This window comes from Xylocopa sonorina, chromosome 1, assembly GCF_050948175.1.
Source record: "Xylocopa sonorina isolate GNS202 chromosome 1, iyXylSono1_principal, whole genome shotgun sequence".
NCBI lineage: Eukaryota > Metazoa > Arthropoda > Insecta > Hymenoptera > Apidae > Xylocopa > Xylocopa sonorina.
Genome location: NC_135193.1, coordinates 8,162,741 through 8,182,824, shown reverse-complemented (window position 1 = coordinate 8,182,824; position 20,084 = coordinate 8,162,741). Strand labels below are relative to the sequence as shown.

At 34.7% G+C, this 20,084-nt stretch overlaps 5 protein-coding genes across 7 annotated transcripts; all 5 read right to left on the bottom strand.

The window, feature by feature from the left end:
* Positions 1 to 169: 169 nt before the first annotated feature.
* Clbn (Nuclear export mediator factor NEMF homolog Clbn) lies at positions 170 to 4,050 on the bottom strand. The gene is made up of 10 exons (XM_076905209.1): positions 3,901 to 4,050; positions 3,588 to 3,759; positions 3,313 to 3,515; positions 2,163 to 3,241; positions 1,884 to 2,064; positions 1,506 to 1,807; positions 1,244 to 1,406; positions 876 to 1,173; positions 549 to 814; positions 170 to 483 (listed from the first exon to the last, which is right to left on the bottom strand). The coding sequence occupies exons 1-10, from the start codon at positions 3,954 to 3,956 to the stop codon at positions 285 to 287; spliced, it is 2,919 nt and encodes a 972-aa protein (XP_076761324.1). The 5' UTR covers positions 3,957 to 4,050; the 3' UTR covers positions 170 to 284.
* A 373-nt stretch (positions 4,051 to 4,423) lies between these two features.
* Rps16 (ribosomal protein S16) lies at positions 4,424 to 5,504 on the bottom strand. Its single transcript, XM_076903501.1, has 5 exons — positions 5,401 to 5,504; positions 5,260 to 5,304; positions 5,051 to 5,182; positions 4,701 to 4,815; positions 4,424 to 4,627 (listed from the first exon to the last, which is right to left on the bottom strand). Exons 1-5 carry the CDS (start codon positions 5,407 to 5,409, stop codon positions 4,482 to 4,484), a joined length of 447 nt encoding a protein of 148 aa, XP_076759616.1. The 5' UTR covers positions 5,410 to 5,504; the 3' UTR covers positions 4,424 to 4,481.
* Positions 5,505 to 6,675: 1,171 nt separating this feature from the next.
* LOC143428532 (acidic mammalian chitinase-like) lies at positions 6,676 to 8,479 on the bottom strand. The gene is made up of 5 exons (XM_076903474.1): positions 8,421 to 8,479; positions 7,697 to 8,334; positions 7,037 to 7,329; positions 6,828 to 6,970; positions 6,676 to 6,737 (listed from the first exon to the last, which is right to left on the bottom strand). Coding segments are annotated over exons 1-5 (1,134 nt in total). The 5' UTR covers position 8,479; the 3' UTR covers positions 6,676 to 6,735.
* Positions 8,480 to 9,519: 1,040 nt separating this feature from the next.
* On the bottom strand, positions 9,520 to 20,009 carry LOC143428504 (chitinase-3-like protein 1). 3 transcript variants are annotated; one of them, XM_076903438.1, is made up of 5 exons: positions 19,976 to 20,009; positions 19,565 to 19,631; positions 10,483 to 11,144; positions 10,129 to 10,418; positions 9,520 to 10,028 (listed from the first exon to the last, which is right to left on the bottom strand). In XM_076903438.1, the coding sequence occupies exons 1-5, from the start codon at positions 19,976 to 19,978 to the stop codon at positions 9,608 to 9,610; spliced, it is 1,443 nt and encodes a 480-aa protein (XP_076759553.1). In that variant the 5' UTR covers positions 19,979 to 20,009; the 3' UTR covers positions 9,520 to 9,607. The 3 variants fall into 3 exon arrangements, with proteins under 3 accessions (XP_076759553.1, XP_076759566.1, XP_076759561.1); XM_076903451.1 differs by lacking the exons at positions 19,565 to 19,631; positions 19,976 to 20,009 and adding exons at positions 11,318 to 11,384; positions 16,170 to 16,236; XM_076903446.1 differs by lacking the exons at positions 19,565 to 19,631; positions 19,976 to 20,009 and adding exons at positions 11,318 to 11,384; positions 11,697 to 11,861.
* LOC143428524 (chitotriosidase-1-like) lies at positions 13,233 to 15,894 on the bottom strand. Its single transcript, XM_076903462.1, has 4 exons — positions 15,791 to 15,894; positions 14,419 to 15,080; positions 13,448 to 13,737; positions 13,233 to 13,390 (listed from the first exon to the last, which is right to left on the bottom strand). Exons 1-4 carry the CDS (start codon positions 15,840 to 15,842, stop codon positions 13,240 to 13,242), a joined length of 1,155 nt encoding a protein of 384 aa, XP_076759577.1. The 5' UTR covers positions 15,843 to 15,894; the 3' UTR covers positions 13,233 to 13,239.
* Positions 20,010 to 20,084: the final 75 nt, after the last annotated feature.

Genomic DNA, 20,084 nt, shown 5'->3' with positions numbered 1-20,084 from the left:
TAAATATTAAAATTCGTATTGAAACTCATAGTTCCATAGTTCGAATTTGTTTGCGACTTACCAAAATTATCTCGTGAGCCACTAGTGGGTCGCGATCCATAGTTTACAAGCTCTGTTAATAAACGATTTAACGATAATTACTAATATGCAGGTTGTAAGTAAAAAGACTATTATCAAAACATTTTTTTTTATCAGTATATAACTTCTGTACAAGCAAATCACTTTATATACATACAAATACATGTTTGTTTATTAACATTGCTTACAAATTGTACTTTAATTACTTATTTCTTTAATTTTTGTATCTGTGGAGCACTTATCTTCACTTTTCCGGGAATATTTCTAGCTATTGTTTCTTCTTTAACTGCTTTCAGTAAGTCTTTCTCTCTAGATGTAATTTCTTTGTCTTTCATAAATACTGCCATAGCAGTCTTTGCTGCTTTTCCTCTCTTACCTGTACCTGGTGTTAGTTTCACTTTAAATCTAAAATAAATATTGTTTTATATAAATTATACATAAATAATACAAGTATAATGTAGACAACATACTTGTAGTTGAGTACAGTATTATAAGGTGCTATCACTGGTACAGCAAATAACAATTCATCTTCTGTAACAGGTTTTCCTGTAAATTGATCTAGCATATCTACTTCAGGTCCTGGACCTGTGTCTTCTTCTTCAATGTTATCTACAATTTGAGAAATTTGTGGTGGAGCCGATGGTCTTGTTCCACCTTTTTTCTTTGTTTGTTGCTTTGGTCCAGATGGATCTTTATTTTTATTCTTCTTTTTGTCTTCTTTTGGAGCACCTGCTGACTAATCATCAACGCATTACTGTGACATAGTTATTATTAATCATTAATAAGAGAATACTCACTTGAAGCACTTGCATAGATAACCTCCTATCTTCCTCGTCTTGATCTTTATACTTTCCTTTCATCTTTTTCAATCTTCCTCTTTGACCTCGTTTCAAAACTGTTTGTTCATTTTCCTTAGTTTCCGCTGTAGCTTTTATTTTATTCTCCTTTGTAGATGGTAGTTTTTGTTTAGGATCTCGTTTTGTAGCAGACGTATTTAATAATATAGGCGTATCATCACCTAAATAAATTACATCTTCCAAATCCTTTTGCGAATCTATTTTACTTAGATAATTATTGTCAACGTGTAACTTCACCCTATGAATATATATATTAAATATAATTGTTAATAAAACAAAGCTAACATCTAAAAAAATTGATAACTTGCTTTGAACTAGAGAGATCAATTTTAATTTGAGTATCAGGAAACTGAGATGGATTATCTTCTTCATCACTAGCGTCTTGATTAACATTGTTTTTTTCCATAAATAAGTCTGCTTTGGACTCTTCCTGAATTGGATTTAAGCTATTCCTACTTTCCAGCTGTTCATCTATTTAGTTTAAGATTACAAGAAATATCAGTTAATGGCAGTGAAATCTACTATCTAAAAAATAAAATGCTATCTATTTTATTTCATAAAATATTTTACCTTCATCAGACTCTCCTATTAATTCGATTTCTCTATCTTCTTCAAGAACAGAGTCTGTATGCTCACTTTCGTCATCTATAACTCTAACTCTTCTCTCATCTTTGTGTCTTTCAATTGAACTTTCCTCTAAACGAAATAGAAAGCCTAATCCCATCACTAATTGACACGGTGGTAGATAATTCTTTTTCCCACGAATCATGAACGATCCAGTAGTAAGATATTCACCAGTTGGTGCAGTTTTCGATACCTGATCGTTATTTACCCACCATGCTCCTGCTACTACTTTAGCATCCCACGCAATACTAATATTGCACCATGCAATAATTATAATATATTTATAGTTTTACAAACATATTAAGTAAAATAACATTTACATACCTGTAAGCAACAGCCATTGTACCAGCTTCAGCCAAAGTTTTCGGTGGTACAGGATTACTACCAGGATTTTTAATAACTACAGAGCTAGCACCACTTAAATCCGCATGAACATATATATCTCCAGTTTTAAGGTATCTCTTTACAATCAGTTCATTTTGTTGTTGATCCCTTCCACCAATTACTAAAAAATCGTCGAACGATGATCATTTATACCTAGTACTAAATTACTACCTTATACTATTAAGGATAAGGATACCCTAACTTTGTCTAATAACTTACCAAGATAATTTTCAGAACTAATAAACCAATAGAATTTTTCAAACCAATATATTTTTCTTAGTTTATTGATACTATGTATAGCCTGCACTTCTTTTAATGTTTGTTTCGTCTTTTTCTCCGCCGATTTTAAAGCTTTATCTTGTGATTCTATTGTTTTTTGCTGTTTCTTGGCAGCTGATCTCTTTTGGTTATAATATTTTCTAGCATTTGCAAAAGCTGTATGTGCTAAATCGATATCAATTAACATAGGCTTTAATTCTGATTCTTCATCACTGTCTTCGTAAGGATCACGTAACAATAAGGAAATATGATTTGTTTCTAATTTCAATTGTTTAATTGTGGATGCAACAGGATCACCTCTACTCTCCGCCTCTTTTAATAAAACCTTTATATCTGGCCAAGCCATTTGATTTGCAAGGGCACTCTGTATAGCTAGTATAGCGTTATCTACTAACATTTGATTTCTTGAAATTAATTCTGCCTTCTGTTTATCCAATTCTTGAGTTTTTTCTAACGTTACCAGTCTCTGATCATGATCTTTTTTAACGTTTTCTAATTTTTTAAGAGCATCGCGTTCTTGTTGTAAGACTTTTAAATCTAACTTCTGACCTTCCATTGTAGAAAAATATTCATCTACTGCGGTATCAAATGAATCAAATTCTTTATACGGACAATTTTTATATTGTTCAAATAGAAATGGATGAAATTCAGTATTTGCATAGATAAAATCTTCTTTGTTGTCTGCAGTTGGTTTTGATTCTTTCTTTTGAATAATGTATCCTTTGGAAACATTTTTCTTGGCAGTGTCCATTATTTCATTTGCACATTCTAATGCTTGAATTAATTTTGGTAAATGTTCTAAAACATTGAAATCCTTCCCAATTTTACAACCAAGTTCAAAGCCATACTTCAATAAAACATGATCGATTACGGCAGAACCAAATTCTAAAAGAGGATTAAGTATCTTTTTCAGATTTTCTCCTGATTTGGCATTCTGTAAACGCTCTTGTATTTCTTCTATGGGTGGCATTGTATTTTGATGAGCTCGATCCATTGGATATTTCTCTTTAACAGCAAATCTAGTCACATACTTTATTAATCTCTCATGATTGCATGGTAAGTTTATTGTTTAATATGCATTGTAGCTTACCTAATTTTGTCTCCCTCTGTATGAGGTCTCAAGATGTTTAAAATAATCATTTCATGATTTGTTAACACTATGTTACCACGATCGTACAATTCCAAAATCACATGATATGCTGCTTCACCGCTTCCAAATTGTAAATCTATTATTCGATCTACACCTATTTGAGTTAGACTTTCAAGTCGTTTGTTCTTAAGATGTTTACGCATCTGATAAAGTACATGTATGAATATTTTCATAAATGAAATCAACAACTATATTATATCAAATACTATATATACCTTCATTGAAAATCCCGACGGCGCTACATTTTTTGGCCACTCGAATACCGTCGTATGAATTCTATTGCCAGATTCTAACAGGAGGACACATTTTTCTTCGCTTCGTTGAAAACGTATGAGATAAGTTCGATGATCAATGTCGTAGATTTGATTTACGCGCATACCAATGAGCCTAAGCGTTAAAATTATCATGCAATTGTTTAAAAATGCGTAAATAATTTTAGCAATATCTGGTATACTTATACATTTAAGTCTTAACCTATATACATTTAAAAAATAAAATTACCATTACAAAATTAAAATATTAACTTACTTTTGTAGCTCAGTTACGGTACAAGCAATATCATAAGAATTAAATCGGGTCTTCATACTTGTACGTATGTTATTTCACTCTATTAAAAATACTGAAAAGCCAAACTATAATCTTGTTTCGTTCGACTACCACGTTGTATTCATGTCATATAGCGCACCTAACATATTGAATGCATACATATTCATAGACAAGTATATTATATATATATATGTACACGTACACTCTTACAATTTATATCAGTATAAATACTAACAAAGTAAGCATGATAAAAAGTAATTAATTTTAAAGCATACACACTGTATAAAACTTTTAGATAAAATTAAGATACATCCAACAATATATGTTTTTATTAAGCTAAATTAATTGCAAATTAAACTGTCAAAAATTGTTCAATTGCAAAGGAAAATATTTAAGAGTAAATTAATAACTATTATTCTTATTATGCTTAGTATATTATATATTTATATTTTCTCTTAATACTATAATAATAAAATTTTAAGTAGGTAGGAAAGACGCAACAAAATGTTTTTAAATTTTTTATTCAATAATACGAATAAAGTGTAATGTGAAATTTGACGATGTTAACGGTAAGATTTCTGGTACCGTGCTCTGGCACCCGGACCACCGAACTTCTTTGGCTCACACCGCCTTGGATCGGCAACCAATAGAGTTCGGTCATACTGAATAAGTATATCTTTCACTTCTTTTTTACTTGCCTCATCCACATCTGGAAAGAAATATATTGTATAACATTCATGTTAAACTATATTTTTAAACTTGAAGCTTTGATTGATACTTACATTTCTGATAGTACGCAACAAGAGCTTTAGAAATAGCTTGACGGATAGCATAAATTTGTGCTACATGACCACCGCCATTTACTCTTACTCTTATGTCCACTCCAGAAAACTTTTCCTACACATAAAGCATAACATATTAAGTACAAGCATTATTTAAATAAATGAATCTTCGATATAGAGAATATACACGATACATTTACCAGACTTTATTTTTATAATCACAGGAAATAATTTTTCAGAATAAGAAAACATCGTGGAGGAATATTGAAATATTTGAAAGGTATCTTTCCCGAAAATATGAAAGGAAACATTTAAAGTTCCATGGCACTGTCACATTAACAAATACTCACTTTGCCCAGTAACAAAATGGGTTCTTGCAATTTATATTGCAATACACGAGGTTCAACCAATTCCAACGGACGGCCATTTACTCGAAGATTTCCACGGCCTCGTTTGCAGTAAGCGACCGCGGTAGCACTTTTCTGTAAATATATACATGCATGATTAAAAGAACACGCGCAAACATAACCTCGCTACATTTTTGGCAGTTAACACTCACTTTGCGTCCGAAGACTTGCACGGACTGAATTGGTTCCTTTTGTTTCTGAAAAATAAATTACATATTAAACGGATGTTAAGACGCAAAACTATCTTGCATAGAAAACAAAAATTTATAAAATTTACGGTATAGAAATCTTACCTTCTGCATTTTGGTAAGCACGTCGTAGAAAGGAAGTTGAACGAAAGCAGCCCGATGTTTTCGACCGTGAGACTACGTTAATCGAATGCGAATTTCAGGCAATTTCCGGTTAAAGTATAAATTTGATTTTCAGAGAAATTTTCAAACATTTAAAGTAGTTTTAGATAGCTCTTATTTCTTATTTGATAGTTCCATTCAATCTATTCATTTAGTTTCAGTGTGGATGATGTGCTAGTTATAAATTGCTAAACATTTTGTATAATAATTTATAATTTATGAGAATTATAATGAAATCAGTGGTAGGCAGTCCATGGAAACTCAAAGCGCCGCTTCTCTTGTATTTTCTAAAATATAGGCTGATTCATTACTCGTGTGACAAATTTTTACAGCTGATGCTACAATTCAAAAGCAATAAAAAAATTCTTTTACTAATTTCCGACTAGTTTCAACAATTCTCCAAGAGATGGCGCTAGTAGTTTTGAGTAGTTCACTTCGCTGTCGGTACTTGTGAGCGACCAGTTTGAGCACTTTTCACAGAGATGGCGCCAGGGGTTCCCAAGTGACGTCCACCTTATCTGTCTCACTCTTTCCTATAGCTTTCTTATATATCTTTCTCTCTCTTCCTCTAAAGCGGGAGATACAATTTATCTTACTCTTTCCATTCAATGAAAATTAAGGAATTCCTTTATTTAATCAGCAGTACTCTAAACTTCTGTAATTAAGATGAGAGAGTACAGCAGAGAGATGGAAAGAGATGCGGAAACGAATAAAGAAGTATTTGTGATATTTGTTACCCTCCACGTTTAAGAATAATTAGTTAAATAAGAGATCAAAGTTTTCGTAATTTAGAAATGTTGCTTTCTGAGATAACTTTTATTACTACAGCTGTTTTCGAGTTTCAGGGTAAAATAGGGACTATTATGATAGCAAATTCATTGCTCTTGTCAATATTGTTTGTCATTTGTACATATAAACACATGCAATCAATAATATGAGTGAAACCGCTGTTTCTCTAAAAAGAACAAAAATCCCAATTTTCTCTGTCATTTTTGCAAATTGGATCTAGATTTATAAGAACTTATTTGCTACTTTTGAGATGTAATATCAGGTAATAGATGTAGAATAAGAAGAATAAGAAAATAATCAGTACAGGTAAAATACATATATTCCTTAAAATATTTATTTTATTTCATATTCCTTATTTATTTACATTGAAGTCATTTAATCAAATAATGTATGTGTAATAATGTATGTGTAGCGTATAATTTTATTTATTAATATGTTTTACAATCATACACAGTTGCCTACATAGTGGCTGTGGTTTAGTTGTTTCGCTCCTGAAAATGAATTATCAATTTATATTTTATAAAGATACTTCAACATTTATAATTGAATCATGTAATAAATTCAACATATAAATGACTTACAGCGTTTTAAAACATTGTTTACTGTACTCAACAGCGGATATTTGCTGCCGCAGTTACCACGAAAATCGTCAAGATCAATATTCCATATCATAGCACCGCCAAGACCCTTAGAGTTTATAAATTCAATCTTTTTCCGGATGGAACTAAAATTAAATATTATAGTCAGTAGACGATAACAATAAGAGATACATATTTTGTTATATACTTACTCAGCATCGTCATAACTGATCCATTGATTATCGAAATACGTATAAGGTACACCTAATTCCTCGCTCCGAACAACATGCCAATTACCGTTCATCAGACGCAAACACAACTCATTATATCCAATGTAACCAGCTTGTTTCGTAAATGGACCAGCTGCCCCTGGTCCAGTGGTCGGAGAGCGCACCCCGTGGTCCCCAGGATTTTTCAAGGTGTAACTTCTTCCATAGAATGGGATACCCACGACAATTTTATCAGCTGGGGCACCTTGTGAAAGCCAATAGTCGATAGAGGTTTTCTAAATTTATAACAATAAAATTATTTTAAATAAGTCTGAAATAAGTAATGTTAAATAACATAGTAATAGTGCGATAAACGCAATTATCAAAACTGTGTGGTTAGAGAAACAGAAGGGTTGCGCAGCTGCAAGAAAATAATAGAAGACATATTACTTATCATTCCCAATTCATTTATACTACGAATAACGATCCAGTTTGCATATTATGAACTAGATTAGTCAATATACTAAGCGTAATTCGTTTTTCAAAACAAATGTGGGAAACTCCAAAATCAGACTTCACAGAGAACACTAAAAAATGATTTCCATTCTTCCTTTCTAAAGACTGGCCATAACTTTAAGGAAAGCATCTTTTAAATATACGTACCACGTTCAAAGTTTTCTCATAGGAAGTCCCTCCGGAAGATGGATTTAAAGGCGAATTCATACCAGTATAAGGGTTCCAAGCTCCGTTGAAATCGTACGTCATGACGTTGATAAAGTCCAAATGTGTGGAAATTTGAGGAATAATGTATGACTTCCCAGCAGAATCAGGTGTGGCAGCTACCGCTGCACTTAGGATGTACTTTCCGTTGAATGCATCCTTCAGTTCCTTCAATAGTTGCACGAAGTTCGTCTTGTCGGAGTCGAGGGTGCCTGCACCTTGATTAGGATATTCCCAATCAACATCCAATCCGTCGAAATTATATTGTTGCAGGAAATTCACCGCGTTCCTCACAAAGCTAGCACGAATGCCAGCGTTGCGTACTACGTTAGAGAACTTCCCAGGATTTACACTGGCACCGCCAACAGAGACCATAGCTTTCACACCGGGCTGTTTCTTGACAAAGCTGGTGAATTTCGACAGATATTCAGTGGTGTCTACCGTAATTGTACCGCTTTCGTCAATACCAATGAAACTGTAAACCACGTGCGTGCACATGGGCACGTTGATATCCTCGATGGAATATTTTCCGTCCCCATTTCGGTATGTAGCCCAGCTCTCGTAGTAACAGACGATCTTCTCTATATTACAAAGGAAAACGTGTTATTCTTACCGCGTATAGTTCTGTCAAAGTTATCATGAAATTAGGATGTTTTGTCGAGCTTACTTTCTGCGATAGATGTGCTGGCGATCGCCAAGAAAACAGCTAATAGTATGATCTTCATCTGTAAATAATTACTTCACATTCATCGTTAACTCTGAAAATAATTCTTCGAACTACTTAATTATGGTAAAATATTATGATAGTCCTTACTTCTCTCCAGGGATAGACTTCTACTTTAACTTCTCATCTTCGTTGTAATGATCAAATTTGCTCGCAGCGTTATTATATAGGCCCCAGTAGATTAAAATATCTTTATAAGTATGAGATAAAGGAAACTAAAATAATATTTCTCTTGTGTACACATGTGGTTAGCTTCATCATTTCATAAAAATAACTGATAAAAAATGGTAACTGTTACATTAATGATTACAATGGCTAATGATCGTCATTAATTAATTGCCGTCATTTACACGTGTTCATTTACCCATTCAATATTGTTCTATTTATTCTTGTCAAGGCTTGTATACACTAATAATTACAGTTGAATTTGCTAAAAATTGTCTGCTCTTAAACTATCTACATGACATATAATTAGGAATTGTGGAGTAATTACTGAAAGTTTATGTAAATGTTTACAATATTAAAAGTACCTTGATTATATATATATATATATTTAAGATTATTATTTTTAGTAACTTTTTTTTATACAAATAACTAACTGTTCATTTGAGATAATAGTAATTCAGCTTTACATAACACGAAATAAATTCTCTCAAAATATGGTAAATTTATTTTCTTCTACAAAATACTTAATCGGACACTTGTGAGTAGATGGTGAATTATGAACACATGTAAGATATGCGTATTTAAACACTCTGTATAAATAATTGTAATTTGTCCCAATTTACAACGCGGAGAAAAAATTAAGTAGGTCTGTTTAACGAGGAAGGTACATGTGTTGGTCGAGCAAAAACTAGATTAAATAAGAAGATTTAATAATAAAATAAAATAATAAAGTATGTATAAAGATGTTTACATTTTAGAAGAGTGCATGGGATAAGAAGTGATACTTCTTCTTTGTTAATTGATGATATCGTTTACACGTATCTACGACGCTGACTGTGATCGGATAGATGACGATATTAAATTAAATCAAATCATGTAAAGAAGAACTGAATGTATACGGACAATACGTTCCCTTTTACAGTATGGTATTGTAAGCTATTCCATGTATATTAATTTGTAACAATTCAACAACCGGCGACATTTTGTTTGTAATTACAGCCATTGAACAATAGATCAAATACAAGTCCAGCGGGGCAATGAAATGTACTTATCTCGTATTTGCCGCCTAATTTTCGGCAATAATAGAATATTGAACAGTCTTTTGGATCTCGTACATAGCCCTCGTGTGTGCACACAGAGTTGTCAGGTGGTGATGGTGGTGACGGTGTTGGTTCTTTTGGTGGCGTTCCGGTTCCTGGTACATCAGGTTCTGAGGGATGCGTAGGGACGGGAGATGGAACATTTCCCCTTAGCACTCTGTTAATTGTGCTCAAAAGCGGATATTTTTCACCGCAATTACCGCGAAAATCGTCAGTGTCGACACTCCACATCATCATACCGCCAAGGCCCATGGACTTAACGTAATTAGCTTTTTCCTGAACAGATCTGGAAAGCAGGACAAATTACTTGCAATTAAGTATGCATTGTTATTCTCCGATCAGGAATTATTATCATTCTATTAAAGGTAAGGGCAACAGTTGCTTACGTAGTATCGTCATATCCAACCCATTGATTGCCGCTGAAAGCATAAGGCACGAATTGTTCACGTTCGCGCACTATGGTCCATCCCTGAGCAAGGTACTCGCAGATTTCGTTGTAACCAAGAGTACCTGTTTCTTGCGTGTAAGGTCCAGCTTTCCCTCCACTGACGGTTGGTGCACCTACTTTATTGTTTGCAGAATTCGCCAAGGTGAAAGACCTACCATAAGCGGGAATGCCAACAATGAGCTTATCAGCCGGCGCACCTTGAGACAGCCAATAACGAACGGCTGAATTCTGGAATATAAAAGTTCGACGTGCATCAGAGTATTTTCAAGAAAGCCCAACAATACGAACGTACCACGTTGAGCTTTGCTTGTTCGCCGGACTCGTTAGAGGACGGATACAATGGTGCGTTAATGGCAGCAACATTCTTCCAGGATCCGTTGAAATCGTATGTCATCAGATTGATAAAGTGAACATATTGCGAGACTTGTGAAATAATGTAGGACTTAGAAGCCGAGGATTCGGCAGAGCCGACCGCCACACTCAGAATATAACCATGCTTATCAAATTCCTTTCTAAGTTCTCTCAGTAGGGCAACGAAGTTCTCCCTGTCGGCCGGTTTGCCACCACGCTGATTCGGATACTCCCAATCGAAATCGAATCCATCGAAGTTATATTTCTTTAGAAAATTAACGATATTTTGGACGAATCGTGCACGGATATCAGGCTTTGCGGCGACCTCGGAATACTTGATTGAACCCTCGTTCCAGCCACCCATCGCTATCATAGCTTTGGTGCCCGGGCTTTGCTGGCGAAGTTTAGTAAATCGTCCATAACCGTCTTTGCCATTCGGTAGATCTAGCCAGCTATCCAATACCTGAACATCACCAGTAGTGGTAATGCCAATGAAGGTGTAGATTATGTGAGTGCACAAAGCCGGATTTATGTCGGACACGTCGAATTTACCAAGACCATTGCGGTAGGCAGCCCAGCTACCATAGTAACAAACGATCTTCTCTAAATAATAAAAAAGTTAATTATTAACTAATTATAGTATATATTCAATGACTTATACTGACTAATTCAATAAATAAACAAGGTACAAAGGATTTAATTAATTAACGTTAATTGCTTGGAAGGTAATTAAAATTGCCGATATATCTTTATCCGTAATTGTATCTAATACTTACTTTCGGCTATGGTATCACTAATGACACCTGCCATTATGAGAACAGCCAAAAATATTGCCCGGAACATCTGGAAACGAACAATTATTTAAATATCAATTATATTTGACCTCGCTCTCCTCCGCACATGGAAACATACAACTCAAAAATATAAAGTCTACAATACATAACGAAGAATTAAAATCGCAAAACATGTTTTCTTCAATGAAATCCAAATGTTTGCACTGGTGAACGTCAACGAATACAGACTTACATTTCCATTATTTTATCAGCTTTTAAATAATGATTAGAATAATTACAATTTAGTGCCGCGTTTAATAACGTCATGTCATACACATATAAAACATATATAAAACAAGTAGAAAAAATGAAAGAAATTTACCTTTCTACAGTATTGTAAAATTGAGATTCCACTATTGAACGATGCGACTATATTACCTGATGGCAGGCAACTAATTTTTCTACCAACTGTAACAACTATTTTAAAATCATTTATCTTGTGTCAGATATCGATATTAAACATCGATTTTTTCCACTTTTCTTAACCCAGACCTTTATATACTTAAATTGCAAACAAAACGCGTCATAACGGTGTATCATTATCGCTATTCTTTTTCCTTTCCTTCGTATTCGCTTATCAATTCCCGTAACTTATCATCAGATATTTGTTTTTACCAAATGTAACGATTTCTTCACATGAATGACAAAATTATGATAAAACTAATGTAGAGGTATTTAATTATTTCCAGGTCGATAGTGCTACATATGTTAACAACACGAAAAATGTAGATAATAAGATAATATAGATAGATTGAAAAATTTTATTTCAAGCTGAGGTTTATTATCATTGTAGTCGTATCACTTATCAGTTATTTCTAAAGAATTCTGGGCATTCAGATTAAATAATGCAAGAATGATTAAAAACGTATGACAATCTTCTTGGGAATTCCATGCTACTAAATATCACTTTATTTACATACATTTTTCCTCATAACGAAAGGATAAGCTTTGCAGATAAGCACTCTCTTGCTATAGAAAGTTAATATTTCTTAATATTAAGAAAATATTTGAAGAAAAAAGGGTACACTCAAAATGAATATATTTCAAAAAATCACATCGGAATTAAGGTCGAATGTATTTTAGCATTTGATTCTTTCCTATCATTGCTTTCTATACGAATGTATCTCCAATATTGTTTTGTATTCGGATCTAAGTCTGACAATTTTGATGGTTCACCTGCCCTCATTGGCTTCTTTTCCTCAACTGTAAAATATGTATAGAAACATTACCAAGGAATAAGTCTTTTATCATCTCAAGGTTTAAGAAAAATTCGATGGCAAATAATTATAACAAATTATAAACAAATTTACTGACTAAAATATACAATGCACGACATAATCTCTGCTTTGATAGGAATATAGAAATAGTCAGTACTTAACTTCACATATTAGTTCGAGCAGAATATAGCTTTACCTGCATAATTTTTCATTGATATTGGATACTGTGGAATTTGGTGGAATAATAAACGAATAATTTCTCCGATTCCAGCTAATCGTAAAATTATCAAAAGCATACGTCATACAAACATAACGTTATAAAAAAAATGTAAATAATAAATTTTAGGACACAAAATTCTCCACAATCATCTCGCGGATCTTTCAAATGTTTACAGTGGTAACAGCATCAACGAGATAATAATTTCTTGACAATTGCCCCAATTATATCCATTTTACCTGGAGTTTTTGTGCTACCACAGTTATCCAAATGATGCTGTAACTTTGCCAGGTATGAATAGAAAGTGCTTCATAATAAATTGATACTTTTTAATTAAGAAATTCCTTACAATTTTATAGTTTACTTATAAAAGACAGTACGTTTGTTAATGATATTGCTTCCAGTACTTCAACTTTACATGTAGAAGAAAATTAAACATTTCCTCTCAATACTTTGTTAATTGCGCGTAAAAGTGGATATTTTTCACCGCAAACACCACGGAAGTCATCAGTGTCAATAGTCCACAACATCATTCCACCAAGATTCATGGACTTAACATAATTAGCTTTTTCCTGAACAGATCTAAAAATGAGTTACAAATTACTTATGGTTAAATAGATGAAGTAAATAATTCCTTACTCGACATCGTCATATCCAACCCATTGGTTGCCTTTGAAAGCATAAGGCACGCGTTGTTCGCGTTCACGTACTACGGTCCACCCTTGAGCAAGATACTCGCAGATTTCGTTATAACCGAGTAAACCTCCCTCTTGCGTATAGGGTCCAGCTTGTCCAGCACCGATGGTTTGTGCACCTACCTTATTGTTTGCGGAATTTGCCAAAGTGAAGGACCTACCGTAAGCAGGAATGCCAACAATGAGCTTATCTCTTGGCGCACCTTGCGATAACCAATAGCGGACAGCTGCATTCTAAAACAAATACATATCACGGTATTTTTATGTTTTAAGGTAACTAACAATGTGATCACAACTACTACGATTGAGACTTTGTAGCATAAGAATGTCTTCGGAAATATTATTCTTCCCGTATTCAGATGTTACAGTTGGAGTTTAGGTGTTTAAGAATCGTCAATTGCAAGATCGATTACTTTATCAAGAATCAAATGACACATTGAGATGTTATATGCTGGTGAAACATTTAGGATTGCCTTTTACTCATTCTTTTCTTCCAAATGAACGTGGCTTTCTCTTAAGCCATGAGTCCATCAGCAAATAACTTGAGTCACTTATTTGAGAAGAGACTCATGGCGTGTGTAAATTACATCTGAAGACTGATTTCAAGGAACAGTATGATTTATAGCGTAAACATTTAGTTCCTTTATATCTATTTAATATTTTCGAAGGAAGAAATCATTCAGTAATAAACATGACGGGGAGAAAATGGTACGTAGACGCCACCTCGACGCGCCTCGACTAGAGAAAAGTTAAGCTTATAACCCTTATTTTGTTATTCATCTTTTCCTTTGCAATTCACTTTTTCTATAGTTATTTGCTAGCGGAGACACACCCTTTTATAATTAAAAGTTTCAAAAGTAATCGCTGTGCGATAGTAAGGTACAAGCTCTAAAATTTTCAGCAATATTAACACACCACATTGAGCTGAGCTTGTTCTGCCGACTCGCTAGAGGAAGCGTACAATGGTGCGTTAATGGCAGCAGCATTCTTCCAGGATCCGTTAAAATCGTACGCCATCAGATTAATGAAGTGAACGTATTGTGTCACTTGTGAAATAATGTAAGATAAAGAAGCCGAAGATTGGGCAGCACCGACTGCCGCACTCAGAATATAACCATGCTTATCAAACTCCTTTCTAAGTTCTCTCAGTACGGCGACAAAGTTCTCCCTGTCGGCCGGTTTGCCACCACGCTGATTCGGATACTCCCAATCGAAATCGAATCCATCGAAGTTATATTTCTTTAGAAAGTTAATGATATTGCGGACAAATCGTGTGCGGGTAGTAGACCTGGCGACGACCTCAGAATACTTTGTTGATCCCTCGTTCCATCCACCCATCGCTACCATTACTTTAATGCCTGGGTTCTGTCGACGAAGTCTGGTAAATTGTCCGTAACCGTCCTTGCCATTTGGCAAATCCCGCCAGCTGTCCAGTATCTCAACATCGCCAGTGGTATTAATGCCAATGAAGGCGTAGATTATATGAGTGCACAGAACAGGATTTATATCAGACACATCGAATCTACCAAGGCCATTACGATAGGCAGCCCAGCTAGCATAGTAACAAACGATCTTTTCTAAACGATAAAAAGGTATTTAAACTTTTTTGATGTACATACTTAGTAATTTAAATTGATACATGTTGTAATTGAACAGAGTACGATTGCTTTAAATGTGGGGATTATTCAACACGTTAAGAGCCAAACCGGTTCTGTCTGACTCAGTGGCGGTTCGCGTATAGGAACTGCGGAACTGCAGCACCCCAAATTCCACTGCCGCTCCCGCAATACCACACACTAGCGTGCTAATGAAAGATAGTATTTTCTGGAATTACTAATCTTAGCTATGAGTCACCAATGGTCTGGCTTATCAGTTGGCTAGCTAGATAAAAACAAACTTTGTCGAAATCTGTTTAGGCTACGACAAAGTAATATAAACACTTTAGAAATGCCTTACGTTTATATTCAATCAGTTCTTTGCGGTTTTTAGTCCAGTGCAGACAAAAATTTTTCTTTACATTTTGTCACATTCTGTGATACTTATGAAGGACAACTTCTTAGTAAGAAATATTCAGATACATTCGTGATATGATCTTGAAATTACTTAAAATTTATTAATAAAATGTAATTTCTTATATTTTATGTCGTATTTTGCACTGTCAGTCACCGGTCATTGACATGGCACTTAACGTGTTAAAATTAAGTAGTTGTATTGATAGTACAAATTTTTTGTTTGAGGGTAATTCAGATTGAGGACTTTTCTGTAGTAGTAATTATCTGGTACTTACTATCAGTTATACTGCCGCTAGGAACGTGAGGCGCAGTAGTAAATCTTGACATATTACGTTCGAAACTGAAAACAGTATAAATTATCGAGTTCTACTTTACGGTAGCAAAAATTGTTGACTTTCTTTACGTTCGCTTATAGTATTTGATGCATCGAATTCAAAAATGTAGGTATTAATTTAAAAAATTCACTGGTTTATGTTTATATAGACGTGAGCGCTGTTAGCGTAGCACTGATGAACGTCAATGAAGACGGATTTACATTTCCAACATTTTTTCAGCTTTTGAATAGTTATATAAATAATATAATCTTTAATAATGTGACATAATTCACATATAAAACATATATAAAACAAACAAATAAAAATGAAAGAAATTTACCTTTCTACAGAATTATAAAATTGAGATTCCACTATCGAACGATGCGACTATGTTACCCGATGGCAAGCAACTAATTTTTCTACTAGTTGTAACAACTATTTTTAAATCATTTAACTTGTGTCAGATATTGATATTAAACACTGATATTTTCCACTTTTCTTAACGCAGACCTTGTGTTAGACGTAACCAATAAAGTATATTGGCTAAGATAAATAAAATGTTATAAGCCGTTTTCTTTGAAGTAACTGCCGATATGGGCAGACAACACACCACAAGATACCATCGGTACGGTACCAGCGCTGTGCTACCACTTAACACTGTGTGTCAGTACTGCTGTAGCCATCTGTGGCTGGATTCGTCTATAGAAAGTAGCTATGTCATCAGGGATAATTTAGAAAGAATTAAGTGCTTATATATTTAAAAGTTATCAAAGAATTAAGAGATTTAAGAAACATTTTTCGTCCAAACTTTTATTTTTTTGAAGTTCTCAAGAGATTACTCTCTATATATACGTATACGTATATATTTCTTCACTTAAATATATTTACAATATGTAGAAAGAACCGTCTGAACTCAATGGTATTAAGTGAAATACTCTGTATGACAATGTTCATTCAACATTTCATACTTTAGAATTGAAGATACAGGAAGTCCTGCTAAGGCACTGCAGCTTAGAGAAATAACAATTAATAGAAATCTTGTAACATTGAATGGAGACTCTATTACTTTCCCCGTATCATATTTACATAATTTATAAATTATATCAACAGTAGAGATTATCGATCAAATTCGGAGAATTGCTACATGGAGAATAACAAAAGAAAAGACCTGTTCCACAGTTTTAAACGTTAACTTATAGGTCTGTAAGATGAACGCTCGACGAGAAGAAATGATATCGAATGCAAAAATAAATAGGGAACATTTCGAGTGAGATTTTAAATCACCTAGAAACCTTCTACTTAATATATGTAGTTTCTAATACATTCATAGATCAAACATTTCATCCCAATACTTCGTTGATTGCGCGTAAAAGAGGGTAGCTTCTGCCGCAAACACCACGGAAGTCGTCATTGTCAATACTCCACATCATTACTCCACCAAGACCAAGGGAGTTAACATATTTAGCCTTTTCTTGAGCAGATCTGAAAATAGGTTACTAAGTTATTTATGGTTGAGTAGATGAAGTAAATGGACACTTACATGGCATCGTCATATCCAACCCATTGGTTGCCGTTGAAAGCATAAGGTACGCGTTGCTCGCTTTCGCGTACTACGATCCATCCCTGAGGAAGACGCTCGCAGATTTCGTTATAATTAACCCTTTGCACTCCGCACGATTCTGGACACTGGCTATCAGCTACTCAGCGCCACTTTGCGGCAGAATCGAACATTTACAGACCCTCGTATTATTTGTTATAATTTTGAAACTAAATAACGTATTATAATGATATTGGGCTTAAATGAATTGGTTGAGATCGAGGAATGTATATTTGCAAAAAATCAATATTTTATTGTTTATAATTTTGTATAGTTTGATAAATTTTGAAACACTCCCCAATATGCATTGCAGGCTGATTAGTGCATGTTTCACAATAATAATTTGTTTGACGCCTGCCACCAGGTGTTTTCCTGTTAGAGCACATAACACAGTCTCGTTTTCTTTGTCCCATATTGGGAATATGTAATTTGTTGTCCATTTTATTGTCCGCAGAAGATGTGGATGGACGCGTTCTCGACACACGAAAATCGCCCCTCAATTGGTCAATTAGTGTTATGACAAACTTGTGGCGTGTCACTGATTGTCATTCAGGAATGTCATTCACTAAGAAAAGAATCACTTTTTCGATTTTCTCACTCGTTAGATCTATGTGTACTGCTCGAAGCTTCAAACTAGACTGAGCTTAGCTTTAGAAATCTTTTCCTCCAGATTTAGATTTGTTTATTTATAATTATAAATCTTACTATATAGTGCGTGCTATGTTCGCATACCGACCTTTCTTCTAAAAACTCCCCTCATCGCTCTTTTCAAGTGGCACCGAGAAGTGCTCGGATCGTCGTGAGCACGCCTCTCACGTTCTCGTCTGACACAAAACCCGCTGACATTTCTTGTATATATCTTAGTAATTTTACGGTATTTTGATTTGATTTCTGGTGTCATTTCAAGAAAAAGCTACAGGGAAACATGCATGTCCCAAAAAGTTGCGCTGAAATAACTCAATTCCCCGTAATCACTAATAAACTTGAATGTCCCCTGAGAGGGGACATCCGAGTGATATGCTAGAAATACGATGTCCCCTGAGAGGGGACAGCGGAGTGCAAAGGGTTAAGAACACCTGCTTGTTTCGAGTAAGGTCCAGCAATTCCAGCACCGATGGTTGGTGCACCAACCGTAGTGTTACCGGCATCCGCCAAAGTGAAGGATCTGCCGTAGGCAGGAATGCCAACAACTAGCTTATCAGCTGGCGCACCTTGAGATAGCCAATAATGAACAGCCGAATCCTGATACACAAATGCATATGTTTAAATAAGAATCTTAATGTTCACAATTGTCATTATTGAGGCTTTCTAGAGTAGCCTGTACTCCCAATGAAATACTATCCCAAATGTCCAGAGATATTAACGTACCACATTGAAAGTAGCTTGATTTCCCGACTCCTTGGAGGAACGATAGAGTGGTGCATTAATTGCGGCAAAGTTATTCCAGGATCCGTTGAAATCGTACGTCATCAGATTGACAAAGTGAACATATTGCGAGACTTGTGAAATAATGTAGGACAGAGAAGCCGAGGATTCGGCAGCACCGACCACCGCACTCAGAATGTAACCATGCTTATCAAACTCTTCTCTGAGTTCTTTCAGTAGGGCGACGAAGTTCTCCCTGTCGGCCGGTTTGCCACCACGCTGATTCGGATATTCCCAGTCCAAATCGAATCCATCGAAGTTATATCTCTTTAGAAAATTAATGACATTTTGGACGAATCGTGCACGGATTTCAGGATCTGCCGCGACTGTAGAATACTTGATCGATCCCTCGTTCCAACCACCCATCGCTATTAAAAATTTGGTGCCTGGGCTTTGTTGACGAAGTCTAGTAAATCGCCCGTATCCATCTTTGCCACTCGGTAGGTCTAGCCAGCTATCCAATACCTGAACATCACCAGTGGTGCTAATGCCAATGAAGCTGTAGATTATGTGAGTACACAAAGCCGGATTTATGTCGGACACATCGAATTTACCAAGACCATCGTGATAGGCAGCCCAACTAGCATAGTAACAAACGATCTTCTCTATATAACAAAACGATATTAGTAAATTATAATACACACGTAATAATGACTGTGAAGGTAATTAAAATTGCGGATATATCTTTATCCATAGTTATATGTAATACTTACTCTCGGCTGTGATGTCACTAATGACACCTGCCATTACGAGGATGGCCAAAAATATCGTCTTCAGCATCTGAAAACGTGCAGTTATTTAAATATCAATTACAGAAGCTTGTCCTCGTCCCTGTTGATACAGGGAAATATATACAGCTCAAAAGTATAAAGCGTATAATATATAAAGAAGAATAAAAAAACGCAAAACAAGGTTTCTTTGATGAAATCCAGGTGTTTGTATTAACAAATGACAATTCCAACATGTTCTTAATTTGTAAATAGTTATAAGGGTACACAAAATTGGCGATAACTAGTGCCGTTACTTTTGTAACTTAAAAGTAGAATAACACAGAACTAAACCAAATCAGTAGTTCCGTGATAACTCTATATAAGATAAATGTAAAAATAAACAGGAAAATTTACCATTTTACAGAATTGCAAAACTGAAATTCAACGATTGGGCAATATTAGTACGGTAGCAAATGTTAAATAACTAATTATCTACTAAGCTTCGAGAGTTAGTTTAATCTCC

Coding starts and splice junctions, on each gene's coding strand:
- Clbn (XM_076905209.1), bottom strand. CDS start 3,956: ATGAAGACCCGATTTAATTCTTATGATATTGCTTGTACCGTAACTGAG. Junction 1,808..1,883: donor ACAATGGCTGTTGCTTACAG/GTATGTAAATGT, acceptor GTGCAATATTAG/TATTGCGTGGGATGCTAAAG. Junction 1,174..1,243: donor ATTGATCTCTCTAGTTCAAA/GCAAGTTATCAA, acceptor ATATATTCATAG/GGTGAAGTTACACGTTGACA.
- Rps16 (XM_076903501.1), bottom strand. Junction 5,183..5,259: donor TGCAAGTCTTCGGACGCAAA/GTGAGTGTTAAC, acceptor ATATATTTACAG/AAAAGTGCTACCGCGGTCGC. Junction 4,628..4,700: donor TGTTGCGTACTATCAGAAAT/GTAAGTATCAAT, acceptor ATTTCTTTCCAG/ATGTGGATGAGGCAAGTAAA.
- LOC143428532 (XM_076903474.1), bottom strand. CDS start 8,478: ATGAAGATCATACTATTAGCTGTTTTCTTGGCGATCGCCAGCACATCT. Junction 8,335..8,420: donor CAGCACATCTATCGCAGAAA/GTAAGCTCGACA, acceptor TTTGTAATATAG/AGAAGATCGTCTGTTACTAC. Junction 7,330..7,696: donor ATGAGAAAACTTTGAACGTG/GTACGTATATTT, acceptor TTATAAATTTAG/AAAACCTCTATCGACTATTG.
- LOC143428524 (XM_076903462.1), bottom strand. CDS start 15,842: ATGTCAAGATTTACTACTGCGCCTCACGTTCCTAGCGGCAGTATAACT. Junction 15,081..15,790: donor TAGCGGCAGTATAACTGATA/GTAAGTACCAGA, acceptor TTTATCGTTTAG/AAAAGATCGTTTGTTACTAT. Junction 13,391..13,447: donor GTTGGATATGACGATGTCGA/GTAAGGAATTAT, acceptor ACTCATTTTTAG/ATCTGTTCAGGAAAAAGCTA.
- LOC143428504 (XM_076903438.1), bottom strand. Junction 11,145..19,564: donor TAGTGACATCACAGCCGAGA/GTAAGTATTACA, acceptor TTTATTATTTAG/AGAAGATCGTTTGTTACTAT. Junction 10,419..10,482: donor AACAAGCAAAGCTCAACGTG/GTACGTTCGTAT, acceptor TTTATATTCCAG/AATTCAGCCGTTCGTTATTG.